General features: G+C 35.8%; 2 protein-coding genes across 5 annotated transcripts in view; both read right to left on the reverse strand.

The window, feature by feature from the left end:
* Positions 1-26,096, reverse strand: part of Dip-c (dipeptidase C) — a 31,851-nt gene that overhangs the window by 4,830 nt on the left and 925 nt on the right. For 2 of the 4 annotated variants that reach the window (XM_072890763.1, XM_072890762.1), the window contains exons 2-3: positions 11,170-11,368; positions 5,365-5,604 (exon numbers count right to left, since the gene is read on the reverse strand). In XM_072890763.1, the coding sequence (XP_072746864.1) occupies positions 5,365-5,604; positions 11,170-11,316 (387 nt within the window). In that variant the 5' untranslated portion in view covers positions 11,317-11,368. Of the gene's footprint in view, positions 1-5,364; positions 5,605-11,169; positions 11,369-11,883; positions 12,078-15,255; positions 15,544-26,096 lie in introns of those variants that run through there. The other 2 variants (XM_072890761.1, XM_072890759.1) reach the window with 2 other exon arrangements.
* On the reverse strand, positions 19,832-25,528 carry LOC140665066 (uncharacterized). Its single transcript, XM_072890770.1, has one exon. The coding sequence runs from the start codon at positions 25,526-25,528 to the stop codon at positions 24,953-24,955; it is 576 nt and encodes a 191-aa protein (XP_072746871.1). The 3' UTR covers positions 19,832-24,952.

Here is a 26,096-nt window from a genome sequence, read left to right on the forward strand (position 1 = left end):
TTTTATATAATAATCACTTTTCTTTTTTACTTGGTTATATTTGTTTTTTAGTATATACACAGTGTACGTGCGTGTATGTATATAATGATTCCTTGCATACAGTTGTAAAGTATTTATTTTTACACGAGTAGATTGCGCAGCTTACGCATAACGCAAATTGGTGCGCAGTTTTTTGCGTATACACGTTATTAGAGAACATATATTAATCATGTTTCGCTGAGTAATAGAGATAAAAATGTTTGTGTCGACTAGCAAATACCGGTAATGAATGTGCTACATCAACATTTGTTGTATCGGATATTGCAAAAGACCGCGCAGCCTGTCGCATAAAAATATGCAGTAGCAATAGCGTGTTTGCATACGTGTAATCATAATTATAGTCGTGGACTGCTATATAGCTTGTCTATAAAAGACAAGTGTTTATCAATATTGACGACGTGTGTGTTCGAACTGGTATAAGACTGATATAGCGGCATATTATTTTTTACCAGCAATAGACTAAACACATTATTAGAATGTATATATAAGTATATGTAATTCTTGTTATCGCTCGATGATTCATAATTATATCGCGGCAAGGATGAAAATATCTTTCAATTGTTTTCCGCGCAAGGAATTTAATTATCTTTCCTTGAAATAGTTTCGGCTATAAATGTTCTCAAACTCAATATTAATATCAATATCATTATACTCTCTGATGAGTCAGATATTTATTACATAAGTCTTTTAAAGGTCAGATTCGAGAAAATCGTTATCACCTTTCTCTATAATTAGATACATCATTCTGTGTCTCTACAGGTAGATATTTTGATGTCGTACGTATGTGTGCGACACACGGTTGCATGAAAGCATGAAAGGTTACGTTAATATGACTCGCCCGTCGTCGATTATATCCGTGCCTATTTCTGCCAAGCTTGAACCTCGGCATTAATCTTGCGCCTGACCGGGATCATGATGTAACGTCCTGTGTGACCCTACAGTTCCCAAACTTGTCTCATTTGTCAGGCAGAGATACGATGTACTCTATTGGCAATCATAAATTTATAACCGATATCGACGGATGTGCCCAGTTACACGCGCGTACGGTGACAAGGCTGTATAATAAGAGATAAACAAAAAAAAAGAGGAAAAAAAAAAGAGAAAAAAAAAGAGAAAAAAAAAGAAAACATGCCAACACGATTAAATTTTTCATGAATATCCCAGAGAAATCGCACGTGCGCCAGAAATATCGACTATAATTTCAGTATAACTTACGACAAATGTGGAATTGATTTTTTCTATAAATAAAACATTGAAACATTAAAAACTGAGAATTCCAAAAAAGTTTAGCAAAGTTTTGTCATAGCCTCGTGCAACGATATTAAGTATCTCGTACATATGTACTGATACAAATGCAGATGTAGTAATGTATTCTCACCAGTATGAATCATTTTGTTTCCATTGGTGTTTATCAGCCATTAAATTAGCTTTGTCACGCATGAATATCGCATTGTCGAACAGTAATCGGCTTGGAAAGCATTGTTTGCAAACAATAATACTATGCGGTATAATTAATGATTAAAACACAAGAGGTAATCTCATATTAATTTCGTATTAATGGTATATAATTTAATATTTTCCAAATTATAGTAATTAATTATTATATTATGATTCTCATCTCATTATATGGAAAATCAATTTATATTTTGCATTATTTTTTATTAACGGTACACACGTAATTTAGAGCGGAAACATTCGAAAGATATCTGAATCGTGTCGTAACTGAAAACATTCGATTTCGCGTATCTTATACATTGTATAAGCATTATGCTAATCTTTAAAAATAAACCAGATTAAAGATTGAACGCCGAGTCATTTCTTTGCCACAAATATAAAAAAGAATAAATTTCGATTACATACGCGAGACACACAAGTTGCGTAAGGATTATATTTAAAAACGGACGGAATCGCGCGATTTCCAGTTTTTGAATTACATCGATAATTACGTCGACAAATCGATTTCTAAATTGACGTAAGAACAATTTAGAGAAATTACGATATATAGTTTCTTGTAGAATTCTTGTAAAACACTTGTAAAATTTCAGTGACATGAAATATATAAAATTCTAGAAACTTACAACTATTATAAAAAAATAAAACTTCAGGTATGATTAAATGTATATATAGTAAATAGATAATGTAATATATTTTAAAAAGAATTTTGTAATGCTAATTTCGATCTGATGCATTGATTGAACGCTTCCTTACGCATTTCAAACTACAAGTAGTGCAAAACAACTGCATACGGCAAATTCCGAGCAATTGTTCGCATCTCTTATTCATGCCGGTCGTCTCCGCGCCTTTCAGCAAAATAACATTTTCTGCGAAGCCATTAAATATTGATTTTCCCGCTGTGTTTCGTGGCGTTTCGATTCATTGAACGACACTGAAAATAGAGAGAAGATTCAAGGCTATAGCCCCTGCGAGTGGCACTGCTAGAGTGTCTTTATACTAACATATTGTACAAGCGCTAAAACGCAACTTGTGTGAAAATTGGTTCTGGCAAATAATAGAAATAGCAAAACTCGTCTCGAGTTCGCCGAAGAGATAGTGTAATCGCAAAATAAAATGCTGCGATATATGATATTTTCCTTCCATTGTCATCGACGCTATCTGTCTAACGTAATAAGTAGTTTCGAATTCGTTCGTGTTATTTTATAGAGATGCGAAAAATTTATAAAAGCATATTATAAGCATACTAAATTGCTGGATACACCGATCAATTTTCGGTATGACACGCGATTTAAGTTCTTGCATAGTTATTGTATTAATGACAGTCGCAAGCTTATGTTTTCGATCGATCTAACGTAGCTAGATACAAACACCCGCTGTTTTATGTCAATTTACCTGACAAGACAGTGACGTGTACCATATATGATATACGACATGCAACTCAACGAATAATACAAGTCGGCCAATAATCGCATAGTACGATTCTTAAAAAACATCTCTGTTTCTAGCGCACACACGAACACGCGAATTTCCTGGTTTCACGTAAATCATGCAAGCGTCTGTGGAATCGTACAATGCGCGAGTCAAAATGCTTTAAATTGCTCCAAATTGCTCTAAATTGCGTGGTCTCGCGCGACTGGTATATTAACAAAATTAGTTCCGCAAAATTTGCCGAATATTTCGACGACGCAAGCGACGTAAATGTCGCTTACGTGTCAAAGGTACATAAACAAAGAAAAGCGCAAAATTTGCTCTAAAGATATAAGATATTTGACATATAGGTCACAATAACTAATATGATTATTGATAGACTTGTATCGCAAATATTATCGTAAAAGAAAGAGAAAGAGAGCTTGTATACATGCCCAATTTCTAAAATTATTTTAAAATATTTTTCAAAAGATGACAATATATACATGTATGTATATACATACATGTATATTTAAAGAATTTAAGACTGTAAAACGTACATATGTATACTAGATAGAATCATGTCAAGAGTTAGTTGAATGCAACTGATTCGAATACAGTTATTTAAACTTCCATTGTCCGAATGTTCTAGTATCTAAACGTCCTACTATTCTAATATCTGTACAAGCAGAATATCTCCATGTAAAAACATTTTCTTTATTTCTATTGAAAGACACGCACAGCAATATTTTCAAAAAATATGAAAGATAAAAAATATCGCAAGACATTATAATGGTTAGGTTTAATTAGATGTAAAAATATGTATTTAAATATGATAACGATATTTAAAAAAAATATTTCTAAACTATGATGATTAATTTCTTATTAACATTGTTCAATATCTGCATTTTGATCAAGTACCTATATTTATTTATCGAATACTGGAGTACACATCACCGGTTGCAATCGATATGGGAAGTCGACCATATCTTTCAAACTTCGTACACGAACTCTATTTACGGTACACGTTATCAGATAAGCGTTCCGCGTAACATACTAGTATGAGTCGGATCGTTCGTAAATAGTGCCGGTCACCCAGTTACATTGTCATTGATGCATTGACACTAGGGACAAATTGTTGTTCGTTAGATAACGACAGGTTGAAAAATTCATAAGCTATTTCCCAACGCGAGTTATAAACGCGACATGTGTGCCAGAACGAAGCAGCGAGCTATGTAAATCGCCGCGAATCGGTTGCTTTTGCTGCCAGGTTATACAAAGTCGCAGATGGAGCAAATATTCTACATTGTATTTTCTCAAGTCTTATCGCTTAACGTGTATTATCAAGCGACTGAAATTATTTTACGCAATATTGTACTTTTTTCATAAAGCAACGTGCTATTTTAGCGAAATTTCTGCTATTTATATTTTCTAAAAATAAAAATTGAAAAACTGAACGCCAACAGCAGATCGAGATAATGACACGCAGAAAATATAATATAAAAAATAAAAAACAAATAGTAATATTGTAATTCGAGCAAACAATTCGTTTTACTTTTTTATTTCTTTTTAACTTTCCGGCTTTCTCGGAAGATAATATAAAATATCCCGAATAAAAGTAGCATATCTACATGCATCGGTTATTTGGCAAACGAAAGTAAACCACTCTAAGGAATGCATTCTGGGATTCTACTGAACCCACTGTAATTTTAATCCGCGTAGCAACAGGGCAACATTTAACCGCGCGCGAATACGTACGGTATTTCCATGAGATAATATACGCGAAATTTTTGCAACGCTTATTTAGCGAGCTCTGTACAGAAGCAGGACTGGTAAGTCATCCAGTAAAGGCGATCCCGCACGATGCTTTCGCTCGACAAACATTCGCCGAGTCGTGACAAATGTCAGATCGTGCAAATGAAGCAGGCTCGCGAGGCTCCGATCGATGACAATACGGCAAAAGTTCGCAAATTCGCACGTACGGCATACATTTACATTCGTCGAATGTTTGGCGAAGGAGAGCGTCTCTCGAGTCGTCTCAATGCAAGCGACTCGCAACCAGTCGACCGATGTAACTTTCTCGACACATTGTAGAGGCAGACAGTCGCGAAAGAGGCGAAGGTAAACGTCACGAGGCATGCCACGGCGGATCGCTTATTGCAAGACACACACACAATATTATACATATAGAAGAAGGTGCTCAACCTGAGGATATATCCCTTTGACAGAGTTTAATTTAATTCTATTTTATAATTTATCGAGACCTATATATTGGTAATAGTAAGAGATGGATCTTTTTTATTATGCTATACATAGGTAGAGAAAAAATTGTAGTTATTACAAAATTGTATATAGTCATCCTGAGACAGAATATCCTCAGATTAAGCACGTTCCCATATCTAAAGAGAAGGCAGGCTTTCATCAAGAGAAGTGAGCGTTTATCTGTTCTCAAGCGCGACTTACCAGCGTGAGCAAGAGGTGCGCTCGCTTTTCCTTCAGCACGCGCGCAATCTCGTCGGTGTAGTGAGTCTCGTCCACGCCGTATCGTTCTTTGAATTCATCCAGAGTGTGCAGCTTGCCTTCCCAAATCGCATATTCAAGCGGCAGTCTTGGCACAAAGAGAATCGAAACGCCGTTGTCCAGGTCGAGAGCGCCGTAATATCCTGGCTCCTCCACCCCAAAGCACCATTGGAAAAATGATTCCTGATAAAGAGGATAATGTTAGGTGATAGTTACCGGAAAGCTCAACAATTGTTGAATAATAAAGGAGTTTTCGAGACATCGCAAATGTCGCATAAGAAAATGACAGCGGAAAATATATATGGTCTAGTTGTACCTTTCTAAGTAATTATCTAAAAGTGGTACACGCGCAATACTTTCGACCATTACATAGAAACTCTTTTGCGTTAGATAGAAATTGCAAAAGATGCAAATAAAGATAAGAGAACAAAGGAGGCACCATAAAATATATCCTTTATTACGAGATCGATCGCTCTATTCGCGCGCATGTAATTGAAATGGAAAACAATTCGGTATGCGGTAAAGCTGTTTACATCAATATTTACGATGTCATTACATTTCCGTTTTTAGAGCCAAGTGCCATTCTCGAAATCGAACTTGTATGGTATTTATTCCTTCGAGACAAATAGGTCATCACGCGATATATTACGTGAGAAATCGATCCTGTCTCGGTAACGTTCTGGCCAACCGTATTTAAGAGACACGATGATATTCCGAGGCCACGTCATCGAGTCGACGCCAGGTCATCCCTCGGTCGTCGCCAGGATTTTTCTCGACGGTTAATAGACGATGTTTCGCAATTGTGTGCGAAGCGAAGAGGCAAAGTGCTGGCTTGCCGTACGAACAAAGGAACGGACTCTATGAAACTTCTCTCGGCATTCAATAGTCAATTCCTTTTTTTTTTTCCTGTTATTTTTTTAATGCATCAAAAATGTTAGGTACAATAGAGTCCCCGCGGCGATCTCACGCCGGGCTACGTAGACCTCGACGTTCCCTCGGCTTCGAAAAACTTTATACAGGAAACAAGATCACGCGAGTGTGTCCGCGCACGGACACGGTATTCCCCTTTACCCAAGAAAGGCAAAACGGAAGTGCCATTTCCACTGTTCGGCCCTTTTTATCAGGTCGAACCGTCGAGGTCGAACACCTACATTATAAACTGTTACTACCTCAAAGATGCACACGCGTATACACCTCGTATTTTTTCGTGTCTGACTCACTGACCAAGATGATCCTAGATTATCCAAGTTAAAGGTTTCTATTTCTATTTTGATTTGAAATAGAAAACAGGACTGTATATAATATATAATAAAAAAGAACAAAAAGTGGTTCTCTATTGCCTGAATAGTAATCATTTATATAACGAAATCATTGATGTAACATTTATATTTCTCGTTTTTACTTTACATTTTATTCTAATAAATTTTTTCTGTTTTATTTCAAGTAGAACGGAACTCGCTAGTCGGCTAAATTATACATTGGTTTTAATTAATTTCTAAATAACAGTAAATAAAAAAGAATAGAAAAAATATATTTTAATCATTACTTTTTACCAATCTAGAAGAAAGAACTCTTTTAATCGTACGAGTTTGAGAAAAAAAAATTTACCCAGAGGCATTATCAAACTGTTAAATAAACGGAATGATACAGAGTTAAAATGACAGGAGTGTATGGCTGCATGTTGATGGGAGAATAAAGAAAGAAAACAAATGCGGCAGGTGCAGTTGCGAAGCTATACAAATATATATATACATATATATATATATATATATTATATACGTGATGCCACAATATCGCGTCTTTAATAACATTGGCGGAGGCAGCCGCTGTTGTCATCGTCGTCGTCGTCGTCGTCGTCGTCGTCATAAGTTCCAAAAAATCCGGCAGATCGGAATTCCAAGGGTGAAGCTATGAGAAATGAGCCGAGCGAGTCGTAACGCGTTGCGGCTTGTTGTGTTTGGGTTCAAGAGCTGAGCCTTCTCTCACTCTCCCTCTCTCTCTTTCTCTCTCCTCTCTCCCTCTTTCTCACCTTCTCTCTTTCTCTCCCCCTTCGTCTCATGGCTGTTCTTGGGGGCTCATTCTCTCATTTCCGTCCGATGTTGGGAAAGACAGAGATGAAAGACGAAGAGAGCGAGAGAGAACGTCTTGAGAACGATCGGCCATCAGGTCAACGCGCTCTCGGCGCAACCAGCAGGTATTATCTTAAAGAAACTGTATATATATATATATATATATATATATATATAGATATATATATACATCCGTACAATGGCGCGTGTATTTTGTAAGCATCTACAAACTGGCAGGAATAATATCTACATCATTGCGATTATTTTTTGCATTAACGCGAATAACTTTTATAAACTTTATTTAAAGATCTGTGTTGTGTATATAGAATATTTTTAAAGATTATAATAGTATAGTCACAATGAATATTTTTCACAATTTGTTATTTTACCAATTTAATAATTTACTTCAAAACTATCGGTGTTTTATTATTATTATTACTATTATTATTATTATTATTATTATTATTATCATTACTTGAGTTTTTACTCGAAATCCGGACAAAGTCGGGAACGCACGGAGAACACGACGTATTAATGCACAACTGCATTAGGGAAGAATTCGGCGACAAAAGGGTCTTGTATTGATCGCAGCATCGCGCAACAATAGCTTCGTGAATGTCGAATTTAGTATGAGTAGATTTTAACTGTCGAGAGCACGCTACGTAACAAAGAAACGAGTGGTCCGCTATTCGCCAAATTAGAAACTGGAACAGCACCTTGATTGCATGTATACAGGATGTCCCAGAAGCACCGCATGTTCCCCCAACCGCGGATTCTACAACAAATTTCCTGCCTATTCATTTCTGTGGAAATTTTTGCGAAACTTTTGCCATTACTTAATATACATGTTTGTTTCAGTTACGTATATAAATATTTTCAATAAATTCAACCATTAACTAAATTTCTGATCTATTGAAAATAATACTCGACGCGCGCGCGCGCGCGCGTGTGTGTGTGTGTGTGTGTGTGTGTGTGTGTATGTGAAAGAGAGAGAGACTGAGAATAAAAATATTTTTCTCTCTTTAATTCGACACACAGAGGCTCATACGCGTTCGGTCTAAACGTCGCCTGGGAAAATCAACAATGACGCAAGCATAGTACAAATTTGAACTAGTCTGGAATATCTCGAGATAATGTTCTTACGAAAGCCTATAGTACATAAAAAAAAACGGTACAAGCAGTGAAGAAACTTAAACAGAAAGCAAAGCCACCAAACATAATCCAATATTCTTCCCAGGAAAGAATTCGTTTTGTTTAATTTCTACCAGTTCCATTTTCTTGCTATAATTTTAACCCGCGAAAATATCTGATTTAATGAGAATTCTTCATTGAGTTTATATTCGTTCCTCCATCTTGCTTGCCCAGATTCATGAAGCAAAATGATTTCGTCATGTGCATGATCAATTTATAATAATATTGAATACAACCTAGGCCGAGAATGGAAACGCAAACCTAATTAAATAATATAATTCCGGGAGTTGCGTGTTACCGGATATGTAAATTAAAGAATAAATTAAGGAACAAAAAATATGAAACGTTACTTTTAGATAGTCTAGTAACACAATAGACAATTACAAAGAACAAATTGGAGCAACGCAAGCTGTTTGTACCACCTGTATTTGCACAAAGATCGTTCTCTAAACGTCGCAGATAATCGGTTCGAGTTTTACTATATCACATGAAGAGGGAGAGAGAAAGAGAAATAGAGATAGAAATAGAGAAAAAACGAGAGAGAATAAATCTACACATGTGTCAAGAATTTTATCGTAAACTTAATAAGCTTATATTCTTTTGTAAAATTAAAATGCGTATATTAATGTACATATATTAATGTACATATTAGAAATGTGCGTATATATTAAAAATATATTAATATTGTGTATATATTAAAAAATATTTAAACACAAATGAAAATATAATATTTAATGTGTATATAGAGTGTATAAGAAAATTTTAATTAAATCTAGACGTTTAAGAAAAAGTCTTATTTTATTTCACGATCCATTGAAAATTCCTCGAAATATCCGAGGAAAGTCGCGGTCAAACCCCAAACAAAGCGCGCATGCAAGTGTCTGGAACACAGACGAACGAACGGAACGGTCGTGTGTTTTTTCTAGAGTGTGCTGTCCGAACGGTACCTCTTCTCGGTTCTAGTAAAGCGAGTTTTAAAGGCAATCTGCCAGATCGCCTGTCTGCGAGCCAGGAGCGTGTCTCGACCGGATCGTCACTCGTCCCATCGATTTTCGGCGTCTCGCGCTTTAACGAGAACGTATTTTTGCCGATGTAAATGTAGCGGAACTCCATTTACCAAAATAGTTTAGTGGAGTGACTAAAATTCATGTAAAACGGATGTTTATAAACTTTCAAATAGAAATTTTTCTCCCGTCATTCTTGTCTCTATTTATCATCGATATAAGACACACATTATTGATATAAAAAATTAATGTCATAAAATAAAACTACGGAGCAAAAGGCAAAATATTATGGTTTGTTACATATAGATAACACACAGAAGTAAATTAAAAAAAGCTAATAAAATATCGTATTAAAAAACGGAGTAATGTGCGTTTTAAAGCATACACAGTCTTATTTTGCGAAAATTCTGCAATACTTATCGCATGATAAGACAGATAATAATATTTGGCCTCCACACATTTCTGACTGGATAAAATTATCTGATATCAGTCAGACTGTGTGTACACGAGAGTACTTTCTGAGAAAAATTCTACTATATTACATTTTTATTATAAATGTAATAAACAAATTAATTTAATTAATTAATCCAATTTAATGACGACAAAACGTTATTTTCTTTTAATGTACAAGTTCTTTTATGTTATCATCTTCACGGTTATTTTACAATACATGATAAGCTTGTGTCTGTAAATGATAAAAAATATGAAAAAGATTTGGTCAACATAATTATTTAACCTATTATCGCGCACAATTTAATGTGTTATCAGCTCAAAATGGCATACATTTTTGCAATCCTGTATGGTCATGCCTATTCTTATATCGATGACTGACTTACATTTCACGTACAAGCATACGACAATAAATAATTTAAGTTAGGCGAATTGAATTCACAATTGTATTTGCTCGCGGACTTAATCTCTCTCGTTGAAATAAATCTAATGAATTTTCTCACATTCACGGCTACGGCTATTGAACACTTTGTGGCGAACTCAATTGTCTTTACGGTCGTTACTTGGATAGGGACATGCGACAGAAATAGTCGTAAAAGTCAGACCACGTAATTGCGGTTGAATCTTTGGAATTCCCTTCTTCCATCGGTCACACGATCGAACATTTTGTTTCTTACACGGTACTTGTAAAGATCAGGAAAAGAAAAAACGCTCTTTTACTCCTCCGATTGCCATTCGCACAAATACTTTGTCCGACAATCATGATGTAAAAGCCTACAAATAAATAAATTACTCTTTTGCGGACGATATTTAATAGAAAGGAATGTTGTAAACACGAATTTTTGTCAAAATTCATATTTAAAATTCACATTCAAAATTTTTACCGTTTATTTTTTTTAATAAAAAAAGTCTTTTTATCTCGCACTGAATCGTCTAAAATATCTTGCGCATGCTTTATTTTAAAATTATCCGACTCGAAAATCTTTTCATCGATCTGGCAAATGCTAAAGGTATAACAGCAAGGGAATACGCACCTGTCTGAAGGGCCAGTTTATGTCGGTGTCGTTGAAGGGAACGTCCACGCCACCCTGGAGAAGGACGAAAGTGCCCGCGGCAGAAACTTCACTCTTTGCACGAAGACGTGAGATGAGTCGCTCGCGATTATCGCGAAAAAGCGACATGGGCACTTTTAACGTCTCCTTGTGTCGCCAGAAATGATGTTCTCTGGTACATCTGAAAAAAATAATTACATTTCCCACATATCAACAATAAAGTACTATTATACAGAAAATGAAAAAAAAAAATGTATATTGTGTATAAGCAATTATATTAATGCTTGTAATAATGTTATTCCAATTTTGTATTTAAACTTTTACATTGCCATTTACTTTACTTTATTATTAGAAATCATCGTTAAATGCTAATGCGAGGACGTTAAATGGCATCTGACGTTACGATCCGCCGCTTGCAAATAATTATTTTGCTTCCGATAATATCGCTAAAACTTTCTAAAAAGAAAGTAGATCCGTCATGTTTATCGCTTCGTCGTCTGCTTACTCATCGATACCATCGCTTTTGCAACACCTTTAACACGTGTATTTAGATGATTCATAAGAGTTACATCACCAAAGTGATGAAGAATCATCATGTATGCAAAAAATTTCATAGAAAAATTTAAAAAAAATTATAAACAAGCTACACACAGCTATACACAACGGTTTATAAATATAAACAACTATTTCACATACAATTGAATTATTTCTGCTTTCATGCGCCACTGTAGACCTTCCTTTAGATTAAGTATAGGTTTGATTTGAATAAATCGTAAACAATGATAAGACACGCGAAAAGGTGAAAAGGCACGTAGAAAAATATTGCCAGTGATCATACTATTTTTAATTATCGTGCTCATGAGGTTTAAAGCCATTATACGATGTAGAAAATATATAATTTCGATTCAATCTGAAATATGTATCAGAATAATTTAATTATTATTGTCTGCGTATTTTTCTAATATTTAAAATTTTAATAACACACGCGTTAATATCAAAAAGAGAAAAAGGATATTTCGAAAGAATTTATTATTCCGAATGAGAATAATATTTTTTAACGTTGAAAACAAAAAAGTTGCTATGTATTATGTACATATCTTGTTCACTATTTGACGACTCAATAATTACACAGCACGAACAAAAATAGACTGCATAATAGAATATTGGTTTCGTGCGGCCTCGCGCATATGTATTTGGTTTATATTTAAGCCGTGTCATTGGACGCGGCTCGCGTCTCTTGACTGACACAATTCTTGTTCTGCCATATCTTCGGCAACGAAACGCGTGACAGCGTACGGAAAACTTGGACGCGCTAACGAGATACACGCACGTAATGCGCATACACACACCCACACCCACACACACACACACACACACACACACACATATATATATATATGTATGTGTGTGTGCGTGTGAGCGTGTATATACGCTCGCTGTGTCTAAGATTCCGCACCCCCGTTGCTGCCGTGTTTAAGCTTTCCTAAACTCTATGCGTGTACTAATTTAGACGCTCGGGATCACACGCGCGCGTCACTTTTAACGTCTATTCGAAAATTATATTTAACTTGGCAGTTTGTACTGTTACTAAAGAAGGGGAGAGAGGAGAATTGATATGCAACAATGCATAATAATCTATTTGTATGCAATGTTTAGAATTCAGTGTTTTTAATATATAAACTTTCTAATTAGATCATCAAATTAATTTTTCATGTAAATTAATTTTTTTAGAAAATATATTAAATATACATTCACGTATGTACATACACATAAACTGCTTATTTTGATCTCCGTTACGTTATTTAAGTTAAGTCGGATATGTAGAGCGAGATAGAAAGAGAGAGAGAGAGAGCCGCTACTCGACATCAAATAAAACGGTACGTTCTTGCCATGAAAGAAGTGAAAGCATCGCGCGGGTCAGATGCACCGAGTATTTTCTGTTAACTTTTCGCATAAACACTTCCGTCAGCTTTCGAGTTTTGTGTACGAAATACGCCGCTATATAAATGTTCAATATGGAAATTCCGTGCAAAAATATTTTCGAAATACAGGGGAAATTTCCAGATATGATGAATCATAAATCGCTCATCTTATCGATTATTAATTTCGTTTCGTCTGGCGGAATTATGTAAATAAAATTTGATATCACGCAGACACATTTGACAGGAATTTTTTGCAAAACAAACGAAATACAATGACATCTTCACACGCTGATAACCATAAGTGTGTGAAAGAGTTACAGCAGAATAATTAACGCAATTAAATATATAGCGAATATTATTTTCCCTGTAAAATGATATCGCATTACGTTGCAAAATATCACGTTACGTTTTTTCCAACTAAAAAGAAAATATTAATGTGATTATCTAATCTCGTGGGTAAGTTTTCTTTCGACGACGTTACGTTGCAATAACTTTATAACTCTTACAATTAGCTTTATTAGAATTATTCTTATCGCGATATGCACTTAATAAATAGATAAATAATGACACTGTTTATCGACGAAAAAAAAAAAGAAGACGTATACCGATACGCACCAGCTTAACGTTACGTAAAGCGTTGACATTGAACCGCACAGACAAACAATTTGGAGTGGCTCAAAATTTAGAGGCCTGCAAACAGCGTCGATAACGATTCGCCGTTTTGTTTACTGTAAATGATACGACTTATATGACATGACGACAGCTGCGAAAAGACTGATAGTACTATGAACCTCGTTCTACTCCAGTTATATCATCGAGAATCAACGAGAGTAATCCAACTTTCTACGCCAAATATTTTAAAATAACATTAATTATCAATAATTTATGTCACGAAATGTAAGAATAATAAAAAATAAAATTGCGTAAAAAAAGTGTAATGATAAAATTGCTAACAATTTTTTAAATTATTAAATATGACATGTGAAAAATTTTGCTTCACGTTTAAGCACAGTATTATACTATTGTATTTAAATTTGCAGTTAATCTACAAATATGCAGAAAAATTACATGCTAATCCCTAGGGAATTGCTGTGTAAATCGAAATAGAACTGTCTGTATTTTTAGGAGATATGATCGTTTCACGCGAAACGAGTACATGTTTAACATAATTACAAACAATGTAAACGTAAACAACGCGTCATTAAATTCCACACGCAAGTCTAGCAACCTAGAAACCTTCTTAAAGCAATTGTATTTTCTACAAAGAAATCCGTTCTTCGCGAGCGCGTGAAATAAATATACGTCATATGTTTAACTACATACAAGTATGTATGAAAAAAAAGAATCTATATATTTTAAATTAATATTTTTTTATTGTGGGGAATAAAACACGTTCGAAAATAATTAAACTGTTCTCTCTCTCTCTCTCTCTCTCTAAATTTTTGCTATTATTACTATTTCTCTTATAAATACTACTAATATCACTACCACTAAGGATGAATTAATCAACATGAAAAGAAACCTTCAATTATTTTGACCTACTACATGCGACGTTACGGTTAAAGCCGCGAGGCATCTATTACAGTCTTCTCAACCAAGCCCATTATTACATCTCGTACAAGTGCTGTTATCAGACAGTCCAAGGGTCAATGCGATTCTAACGGAGCGAGCCTTGTAGCGCGCCATAACCTCAAAATCCGATCAGGTCAGGGGAAAGCGAGTTTGATCGTACGCTATTCTAGCTACGGGCGAGCGATTTCGCAATTTAAATGTGCGAGCACTATCAACATTCTATTATACTGTTCATTGGAAAGATCATGTAAAAAAATATCGTTCTTTCATAAATTCATCGGTCGACTTCTCGTCCTTGTCGCCAATACAGCAACTAACAATAAATAATTGAAACCAATGATTTAAGTAATTTCGACGAGATTAATTTTCCACTCGAACATATAAAGAAAACAAATCACTTTCCGATCGGTCGTAAACACGGAGATCATTTTCTCTCACGACTTTGACATGAAGAAATAAGCCTACCGAAACTACATTGTTTTTCGAATGGAAAAAAACGCGTGCAAACTGTTACGGCAAAGGGCAATGACACGATGAAAACAATGCGGTTATATAAATCATATAATATACATACGAGTCCGCCTGATTAGATTCCGCCATGTTTGTAGGTTACCTCCTGCCGAGGTATTGTCTCGTCGCAGACGCGGTCGTCGCTGATGACCGGAACCGACGACCAAGAGTATCGATGTGATCACTACGCGAGGCTACCGGAAATTACGTTTCTTTATACGTGCGCGTATACCTTATCCGAAATATATCAGTTCCGATATCGAGAGCGTGATGTGTAATCACCTGACAGCTTCGCTCGCGGTCACGTGACTACTGTCAGCCAGCTGGCTGCGCGTGGCCGACAACAGCCGACAACAGCCGAGCACAAGCACATGATCATCTGATAGCTCAGCCGGCGCGCGGCGGCCGACAATAGTCGATGAAGGCCGATGACAGCCGACGCAGCCGAGCACGAGCACATGATCATCTGACAGCTCAGCCGGCGCGCGGCGGCCGACAACAGTCGATGAAGGCCGATGACAGCCGAGTCCGAACAATGACGCGATCTGATGCAATAATGCCGCCGCAGCAACCTTTTTATGTGTGTGTGTGTGTGTGTGTGTGTGTCTGTTACATATTTTCAAAGATGCTGTATTTTCATAAAAGAAACTTTTCATATCAAATAACACGTAGCTAGTAAATATACTGCTATCGTAAAAGATAATTATTTAGATAGTTATTTAGAAGAATAAATTTGTTTTCTATTCTATACTCATTTATAGATATATCATAGATATTTTTGCTCATAAAATAGATAAATAAATAAAAAAGAATATATGGTAATAAGATAATAAAGCTCAGATTATGTTACAATATATTTTTTAAAAAAATAATCGAGAATTTAAAAAAAAGAAGTCAACGTTTGAAAATACTCTCATATTCTGGTTCCATTAACCATTTCTTGTATAACACAAGCAGGCAAGCGCCGGAAGATTGTGATGAATAGTTAACAGGAATCGAGATCATTATAATATAATGCGTACATACACATCGTTTTTTTTTCAATCTGCAACTAGGTCGCATTGCGTTCGCTATCTCGTGCCGAAATCTGTGTCAACACACAGACAAGGTCGATATATCTGTTATTAGACGTTCGAATTGTTAACTTACGAGCGTGTCGCTGACTGTGTGCCGAAAAAACATGAAAGATTTATATCGAATTTGTCGCTTTTATAATTGCGGATAAATGGAAAAAATTTTGGACACGGAATAAAAGAGATTGTTCAATAAAGGATTTTTTTCGTTCGAGCATATCTCTTGTTTCGTATCAATAAAGAAATTTTATGTATTATCAATGTAATTTTTGCGATATAAATACAAATCGAGTTACGTTATCTCGTGTATTTCGGGAATGACGCAATGTCCATTAATTCGATGTTTCTCAGTTGGATAATAATGATTGAAACTCGGTGATTCATTATGAATTCAATTCACATGTGAACGTTTTCACTTGACATTAATAAATTTGTGACTTTTCTCTTTATTTTACAAGACCTAAAAAATATCTCGAAATGTGATGATAATAAAACTGCAATTTTTTCTATTATTTTGGAGAAAAATATAAGTAAAAACTTAACATGAAACTCGATGCTGTCTCGCGTACAATTATAGCGCAAGGTTTTCTTTCAAACTCTATAGTCGATGTAGAATCCTATTCTCAGTTTACAGACGACAGACTCAAAGAAACTTGCCTGAAGGTCACGCTAACGTTACACGTATTATATAAGATGCTATTTGTTAATGTAAAACATGATAAAAAGTTACCGTCGTAATCTAGTTACCGTCGATCAATGATACAAGATCAATGATACAAATTATTAGGATCGAAAGCAATATCGCTTCAGATTGAAAAAAAAGAAAAAAATAAAATATTTGATTATTGTGATTACAATTCGCACACTGTGCGTCGTAATATCACTTACTGTTATTTTTCTTTATCAGTCGATTGAAAACCCTCTCTCTCTCTCTCTCTCTCTCTCTCTCTCTCTCTCTCTCTCTCTCGTGATATAACAAGAAATCAATTCTTTCAGCCAATTTAACTCTTTATCAGAGCCTTGGGGGCGTCCACATTTTATCTTACAGACCGCTTAAATTATGTATTGGCAACGTGACAGGATTCACGTATATTAAATACATAAGTCATTGCGTATTTTCGAAAAATCTAATGAGAATTATATCAGATGAATATGTGCAATCTCGCAAAGAAAATCTTGCAAAACTGATCTGATAAGGCGAGAAATATCAAGCTCATTGCTGCTAAAAATACACACGATACGCACAATGAAAATAAATTTACATAGAAGGTACGAAAATATGATAAGACAAGAGAAAATCTTAAATATACTCTGTTTTTCTGAGAAATTCTCAACACTATATTATTAATAGACTTAAATATTTCTTGCGTGAATATTTTTATTAATGTAAAATTAACATCTATGTCACATGAATCGCGACGACAGATGATAGACAAACGTATAAATGGACGTTCTTGAATTAGGTCAAGCTGCGCCAAGTTTTCCACCGTTTATTTTCGCGCCGCATATAACATGTGTATCCATTGATTATCTCGGTTACGCGATAAAGCGAACAGCAACGACTCGGTAAATAGGATTATCCTGGAAAATCTAATTACATAAAAGAAAAATAAGAAATACGTACACATATATATATATATATATATATATATATATATATATACACTATATATATATATATATATATATATATATATATATATATATATATACACACACACACACACACATACACACACACACACACCTTTTCTTGCATCGAGGCGCGCTACTACAAATTTACTTCCTAATGAAAACAGATCGTTAACTAAGATTTCGTAATTTCGTGTTTACAGCGAATAGACAAATAAGTAAATAAAGCAAAAAGTATAGTGAGTTAAAAATAAATATTGAAAGTTAATGTTGTTGTTATCGCTCGATTTATTTAATTTTGTGCATTTTTATAAACGCGAAAAGAATGTCCCCAGTTTTTCGATAAAGTCATCGAATTACGTTGACGTGACGCAAAACTGATTCCTAACAATCTTTGCTTTTAAATGCTGTCTCACGATGACATTTGACTTTTCTGTAGATCGAGCGAACTCGTTAGTCCCTCCAATCCTGGACTTTTTTTTCTAATTGTAAAAAATAAACATTTATGATTTGCAGTCAAGCAGCAATTTGTTATACTGTTAGAATATATATATATATTGTGCACCTCTAAATATTATTTTTTTATAATTCTCAAGTATAATTCATTAGTATTATAGACAGTATAATAAAAATAAAAAAAAAATATCAAAAATGTAGAATATATAAAAATAGACATGTATAGAGCAATAATATAGCTACTGCTAAATTTTTCAGTTTAAATTGTTTAAATCAAACTGTTTTTAAATTTTTAAAGTCAAAACTCTAAATATACTAAATTATCATTTATATATATCACGCAACACGATAATAATTGTATTGCCTCGACAAGACAGCTGGCTCGTGTGCAAAGTGCACATCAATTTCTAAAAGACACGAGTTATTAAATGACTTACCTCTGCTTGAAATCGACAACCGACCCTTTCCTTTCTATCTCTAGTCACCGGTTTCAGGTCAGAAGCGTCAAAGTGGCTCGTAAAAACATGTCAGTTTCGTTTTATACCCGCAAGGACCTTTAAGAACTATAATTTATAGCTGCTATTATTATTACAGTCATTATCATGCAGTCAACTCTTTTGCGAGAATTATTACGAAACGACAACCGTTCTACAGCAATTCCCTTGCTATGCGTCGATAAGAAAAATCGAGTATGCGAGAATTTTGTTGCGTATTATTAAAAGATTAAAGGAAAGATTATTCAGAACCGAGTTGTGGATAGTAAACGCTCTTAAAAGCTTGAAGGATATCAAATAACAGTGCGGAAAATCCGAGATATATCGCGGTTTCATGTAACACGAACGGTTTATCACGACGTTTCGCGGTTACCATCAACGTGAGATAGATCGACGAACGTAAGGCTAAAAGCAAATTTCTAGAAGCTGGCACGAAGAATACCTTCAATGTGCGCCAACGATCAGAAGGCCAGTGAACTGCTGACTATACAGGGTGTCCCGTTACTGTGCCGCCGTTTCTGATGATGACAGATCTTCAGTTTGACGAAACACGAGTCAATATAACTCTAACAAGCAAATTTCACGCAACTTAATAATATGCTAAACTGAAACATTAAACAACATTAAGCAAGTTTTTGAATTTAAAATCATACTTCAATTAAAATCTTATTTATAAAATTAATTAGATTAAAATAAAATTTCTCATCATATCTGTAATTTATTAGAATCTCGCGTAAAGTAATTTTGCAATTAATTTTCAACCTTTCGCTAATCAAATCGCAAGTGATTACTTGTAAAGAAGGAACGGAAATGACAAGACATCCTGTATATATATATATATAACGCCACGATGTATTTGTGGCACGCTCCGTCGTCGGACACCAAGCAGAACCGTTTGATGCCGATGTTTGATGACGAAGAAGGAAGTGCCGAGGATTGGGTGGAAAGTTTTCGCGCGACAACGCGCAACCGACAAGAATCTGCATTGAAACTTTGAACTTCTTTATTTTATAATTAAGACTTGTCGGACTTGCGAGCCCAACGATCACAACGAGATATAGTTTTTCATAATGCACGATCCTTAACGACGAACTTAGAAAAGAACGAAGGATTGCGCTCATTCGTAATCGTAAAAAAAAAAGACAAAGAAATGACCAACGCACAACTTTCTCACGCACACTCTCGCACGCATATATACATATACACACACACACACACAACACACTCGCATACAAGTATCCTTGTCGAAACTATGGAATCCTGACGCAATTCGTTCACTCCGCTCGCAGTAGGTACGCGCAATATGTACTAATTGCTAAACTTATCTAATTAGTCGGATAAGGCGACGAACGTTGTCGGAAATCAACGCCGAAGCCGCGAACGATCGTATCGTTTCTTAGTCGCTTCGTATCGCTACGTACAAGTGTGCCGTTTTTATTGCGTCACCGTGTCGCGACCGCATTTTACCATCGCTGTCTATAATAAAATCCCGGACGCTGCAGTTGTGACGTCACTCGCGCCCGGGAATAATCGAAAGCTTCTACGAATTGATTGCGAGGTTTAAGAATAAAACGAGAGTCGCGGTTTCTTTTCGCGAACGATATTAATAAGTAGCAGTATCACACACGTGGAATAGTAATCGCCTTTGAGATATATATATATATATATATATATATATATATATAATTGTTGACTCGTGACGTCACACAGCTGCCCCCATCAGGACCTTTACTACAGATGTAGATCTTATCTTTATTCATGCGCGCGAAGCGAATCACGCGACAATGGAATATCATCACGCCGTGTACAATGATCTTACATGTGTGAGTACAATGTGTATGTAACATCAACAGTGTGTCTCTCCTATGTATAGCGATTGGTAGCGATAAGTAGCTATGCACTAAAACATGCACAGAAAAAGAGATATACATATATATCTATAAATCTATACGTTATTATACACTATGATATTGTTACTGATATAATACATTTTATTTATAAGAAATTTTATGATGATTAAAAATTTCTTATTCTTTCAATGTTCTAAAATTTTTATTATAATAATTATGTTTTTTATATATACACATACATTCTGAATATTTTCAGAAATTAGATCAATTGGTTACTTCCTTCGATATTTGAAGAGTTAATTTAACACGTCATCTCATTCAAATCGTTTAGTTTGAATAACATCAGAAGTCTACGTTATTAATTTCGAGCAAGCAACCATTGTCGATTATATTACATTGGAAAAAAAAAAAGATTTAGTAAATTTATTGACAGACACAACACAATTGTATTAATATAACTGTTTATAATAATGGTATAATTATATTTGTTTTGTAATTGAAATTTATTTGTGATCTCGCAGTGACACTTCTTTGTACATAGCCTATTAATTTCAAAAGTTAATGATCGCAATTCGGTACATAGAAAGTCTCTTTACAATGCTGCACTTCTGATATCAAAACAAAAATTGTTAATTAGTTTATAGTTAATTATACAGTTTGCCACAATAGTTTCTCTCTTGTTGAATCTGCACTAAGCGTACTAGGCGTATTCTAAGTGCGATACCGCGAGAACTCTAATCCTCAAAGTTCAGAATATAATACAATCTGATTGTGTGAGATTCCGTCGTCGAGTTTCCTGCAAGGCAAACACAGTGAATTTTGAGTACACTTATCGATTTACTTAGCAAACTCGTCGAATTATTATCTCACGCAAGAACTCGTGTGGATGTTCTATAAATAGAGTTTTCGTTAGAGAATAAGAATACCACCCGTAAAGGATCTCGCATATTATATAGCACGATGAAAAGGAGAATTGTGGTAGCTTTAACTTCTAAAAAAAAGAAAACAGATCTAAACGTTATTAAATGAAAGAGCTCGAAGTTGTCAGTACAAGAAAATTTTTAAATTTTGGAAAAAAAATATTAGTTCTCCTTTTTAAAGCAACATAAATTTCGCAGAACTCTAGTGAAGTCGTACAGAAAAGATATTCCGTGAAAATATTGAAGACGCGCAAGTAGAATACACGAGTAACTGTCAACAAAGACTTTACATGCTATTGGAGTATCGAGTTCTGCCTAGACATGTCACGGTTCAATTTTAGCGAGTGAAAATCGCGATTAATAAGCCGCGCCAGCAATCTGTCCAACGACCATGTCGATGTCTTTGTATTGTGTCTTTATATTGTGACGGAAATATTAAGAACACAATCGTTAAGAGAGAAAAATACACACGATGATCTCATTTATTTTTTCATGCTATGCATGACGATCGGACCAGCCCATCGCAAGGCGAGATCAATTTCAATAGCTTAGCTTTAAGCTTGGTTTAGTCTCCGACAGCTGCGTCTTTAAGGACACAAAATATTATCATTTGGTGAAAGCAACGGGAGTAACAAAGAGGATAAAAAGAGGTCGGCACGAAGGTTTATATAAAAACGCTTACGTCTGCGTGAATGTATCGTGAGAATTGAACTGATTGTGAGATTCGTTGTACACAAGTGGAAGTCTCAAAGTCTAGTTGAGAATACAATTTCGTTTATTCATGAAATTGTTTATTCAACATAAAAATAATAATTGAAGTTCATAAATAAAACTCTCAAAGACTCTTGTTACAATTTTAAAATAAAAAAAAAAAAAAAAAAGGTCTCCGGAATTCCGTTTGGTTGTATTGTTTAGAGCAATTTTGACGCGCTTGAGTATTAACAAAGAGATGTAAAATGTCAAAGATGTAGATAATGTTCATATTGTGGGGAAATCGGTGGGAAGAAAAAAAAATAGACGACCGAGGTAGAAAAGAGAACGTGTGTCAACGTGGACGGCAAAGTACTTACAGCATAAAAAGAGACTTTCTATTACACAGATATACCGTACTACGATCGTTATTTTTTGTTGAAATGATATTACGAAGCTCTCGGAGTGCGAGTTGCAAGATCTGATCACAAAAAAAAATATATATATATATACCATATTATATAACAAATAAAACTGTAATCGTTTAATCCCTCTCTAAAAAAGGTATGTTATTGATATCGTCATCGCTTTTCCGCAATGCTGATTGGTTGTCTCGATGTCAAGTGCATTATTGTGTCTTGCTTCGCGCGTGTCGTTTGCAGCTGTCAAATTTTGACAGTTTGTGTGACAATTTGTAGAAAATTTAAATTAAAAAAAAGTTAAAGAAAACGAAGAAGAGAAAAAGAGAGACAAAAGAAAGGTAGATATATTATATATGCATATATTGTATATGATAAACCTAATTATAAAATTTTCCCATGATATTACATGTATATTAATTATGTAATTTATATTTGTTTAATTAATGGAAAAAGAAGAGATGGAAGAAAAAAGGAGAAGGGATATAATATTAAATAAAGAAAAAGAAAAAAAAAGAAAGAAAAAGAAAGGAGGATGCTGTTTTTTGGAAAGCCATTTGTAAATGTTAAAATTAAATATTTAATAATCAATTAGCATTGCGGAAAAAACTTTAACGCTTAGCTTTAACATACACTATATAACCATACAACACAATATAAACATAAACAAAATAAATAGCGCGCGCTTAAACTGTTCTAGTTTTAATAAATAATAAGTTTTAATAAATAAAAAGTTTTAATAAAAAATCGACAAAATATTTCTTTCCTTCTTCATCTAATGTAATCAAGACAATGATGACTTATACTCGACTTACTATTAGTCAACAGACTTCTGATGCAATCGGAATTAAATGAGGCGCAAGCTGACGTGTTAGATTTGTTCAGAATCAGTTCTATAATGCCTAGCGTTCTTCTTAGAACTTGTCTATGGTGACCACCAAGAGGTTTTTGGTGGGTAAAAATCCCACATAACTCGCGACTTTTTCTCAGAAGCCGAGAGCATCTTAAAGATTATATATGGAAATATGTTAAAGATTTTCCTCTTGTAAAAAAAAGTGTTGGATTAATTCAAATATCAAAGGAAATAATCATTTGATTCAATTTGTAAAAATATTATTCAAAATGTGTATGCAAATATGTAACTATAATAATTTTAAAACATAATCAGCAAAATTTTTCATTAAATAAAATGTATTATACAAATAATAATATCATAGTGCATAATTTTTTAATCTTTCTTCTCTGTATCCACAAAAATTCGTTTAGTACTTGAAGCAATAATCAAAAGTTTCGCAACGAATCAGCTGTTGAAGTACTGTGATAACGATATTGTCAGTATACATATTTTAATACACATTAAAATATATATCATGCAAAAAAATAATGCTATAAAGAATCAATATTTCCCCCCCCCCAAAAAAAAAAGTATAAAAAATTACATCCCGCGCGTTACAATGATTATCGCCGGCGATATTTCTCGATAATTTGGGACGTCGAATAATAATAATAATTAACAGAGCACCGCTCTAGAAAGAAAGGAACATTTCGCATGAATTCTGAGCGATAATACAATAATCGAATCGTTATTGATAAAATTATAAATTATCGCCAACGATATTGATTGAATTGAGATACGGACGAATATACCGCTGACACAGTACAAAGCAATACGAGAAAGGAACATCTCCGCAAGGTACACACGCATCTCGGTGACGGAGCGAGTCCGCGCGAATGGCGCGCGGCCATAAGTCTTCCACGTAGGCCCGCATCAAGCGTCGATACGACGACGACGACGACGACGACGACGACGACGACGACGACGACGACGACGACGATCTCGGCCGAGACATTACGAAGCGAGCTTTAACGCGCAGCGCCGACAACGCAGCGTATTTACAAACACGGCCATGTAAGGCGAGTTCTCGCCTAATTGTGTCTAGTCTACGGACGCGCTCGCGCTTCTCACCCGTTACACGCTCACCAGGTTGATTCCCACGTTTTTCTTCCGATAAACTGAAGGAAACGTGTTTTCGTTGCCCTTTCGCAGAGATCTCGAGCCACTTTTTCAACAATTCGTCGTCCCAATATCACCAAGGGACAAAGGGAAACGAATTATTTCCGTAAGAAATGTCCGTAAAGTCTTCAACAGAGTATAGTATTCAAAGGTGCCACTCACGGCGAGAACGAGAAGAAACGTCAGGGAAAATTCTTTTCAAACACTCCCATCTCACAGTTCCAGGGGCTCGTACATCGGCGGTAGCGGCTCGTCCTCGGAATCGTAGAAATACGGTTTCCTGCGGTAACCGCCGTTGGACCGTCGCTCGTCGTCCTCGTCGTCCACTTCCTCGTCCTCGTCCACCTCCGAGCTCGAGAGCTCGTCGAGGTTCGCCTGTAGCCTCTTCACCGCTTCTTTGATGAGCCCACCCTCGCGTAGTAACTCCTGCAGTACCTCATACGGATCGTCGTCCACTCTGCTCCTCTCGGTCCTCTTCAGGTGACTGTGGTAATGATGATGATGACCGGCGGTCTGCTGTTGCTGATGATGAGACTGGCTGCTCGATCGCAGGCCGCAAACCTCGCAACCGGCCGCCGGGTCCGCCCAGGAACGTGCCGGTATCCGGTACGGTGACGGTCGGCTGTTCTTATGGCTGACGCTGGACTTGGCCTTCAGGCTGGATAGCCGTAGATTCTCCTTGATCTGCGACACCAGCAGATCGACATCGCGCGCCAGGAATGCGTCCGCTTGTGCCGCGCCATCAGGCATCACACCGATCAGATATGTCGTCTCCTCGGCGCTCGGCATTTTCTTCCGGTATCTGTTTACGTTTTCGCGAGAGCAGGGATGTTTGCGCTGTAAGTTTACTACTGCTTGGTAGTAAATGCGCAACGGAAACCTGGACGGGTTTTCTCTCTATTGTTGTTATTGTTCCCTCTCTTTCTAGTCTTCGATGCTGCTGCTGCTGCCGTTGTCTTTCTCTTCTCGTGTTGGCAAACGTCTGTCCCTCTCTCTCTCTCTCTTTCTCTTTTTCCCGCGTCGATCTTTACGTGGGTCGACGTTCTCTCGTCAATAACACAATACACGGACGGACAATTGTGAAGGTAGAGAGAGAAAGATGGAAAATACCGCGTGCGATTTCTTCTTATGTTGTGTCAAAACACAGTTGTCAACAGTCGGAAAGACTTTCCTTCGAATGGGGAAAAACTTCTACCGCGAGGCTCTGCTTCTCCTTCTCCCACGATGAAAGGATACCGTTGTTGTTCCCCGATAATTAGCGCAAGCCGTTCTCGTCTACTCTTTCCCTCTCTCGTCGCCGACACGTCAACAATAATATACGACGCGGAGCGTCGACGTATACACGTCGTATCCGGCG

Source organism: Anoplolepis gracilipes, chromosome 4, assembly GCF_047496725.1.
Source record: "Anoplolepis gracilipes chromosome 4, ASM4749672v1, whole genome shotgun sequence".
Taxonomy (NCBI): Eukaryota; Metazoa; Arthropoda; class Insecta; order Hymenoptera; family Formicidae; genus Anoplolepis; species Anoplolepis gracilipes.

Bases quoted from the DNA above. Each gene is read 5' to 3' on its own strand.
- LOC140665066 (XM_072890770.1), bottom strand. From the start codon at position 25,528: ATGCCGAGCGCCGAGGAGACGACATATCTGATCGGTGTGATGCCTGAT.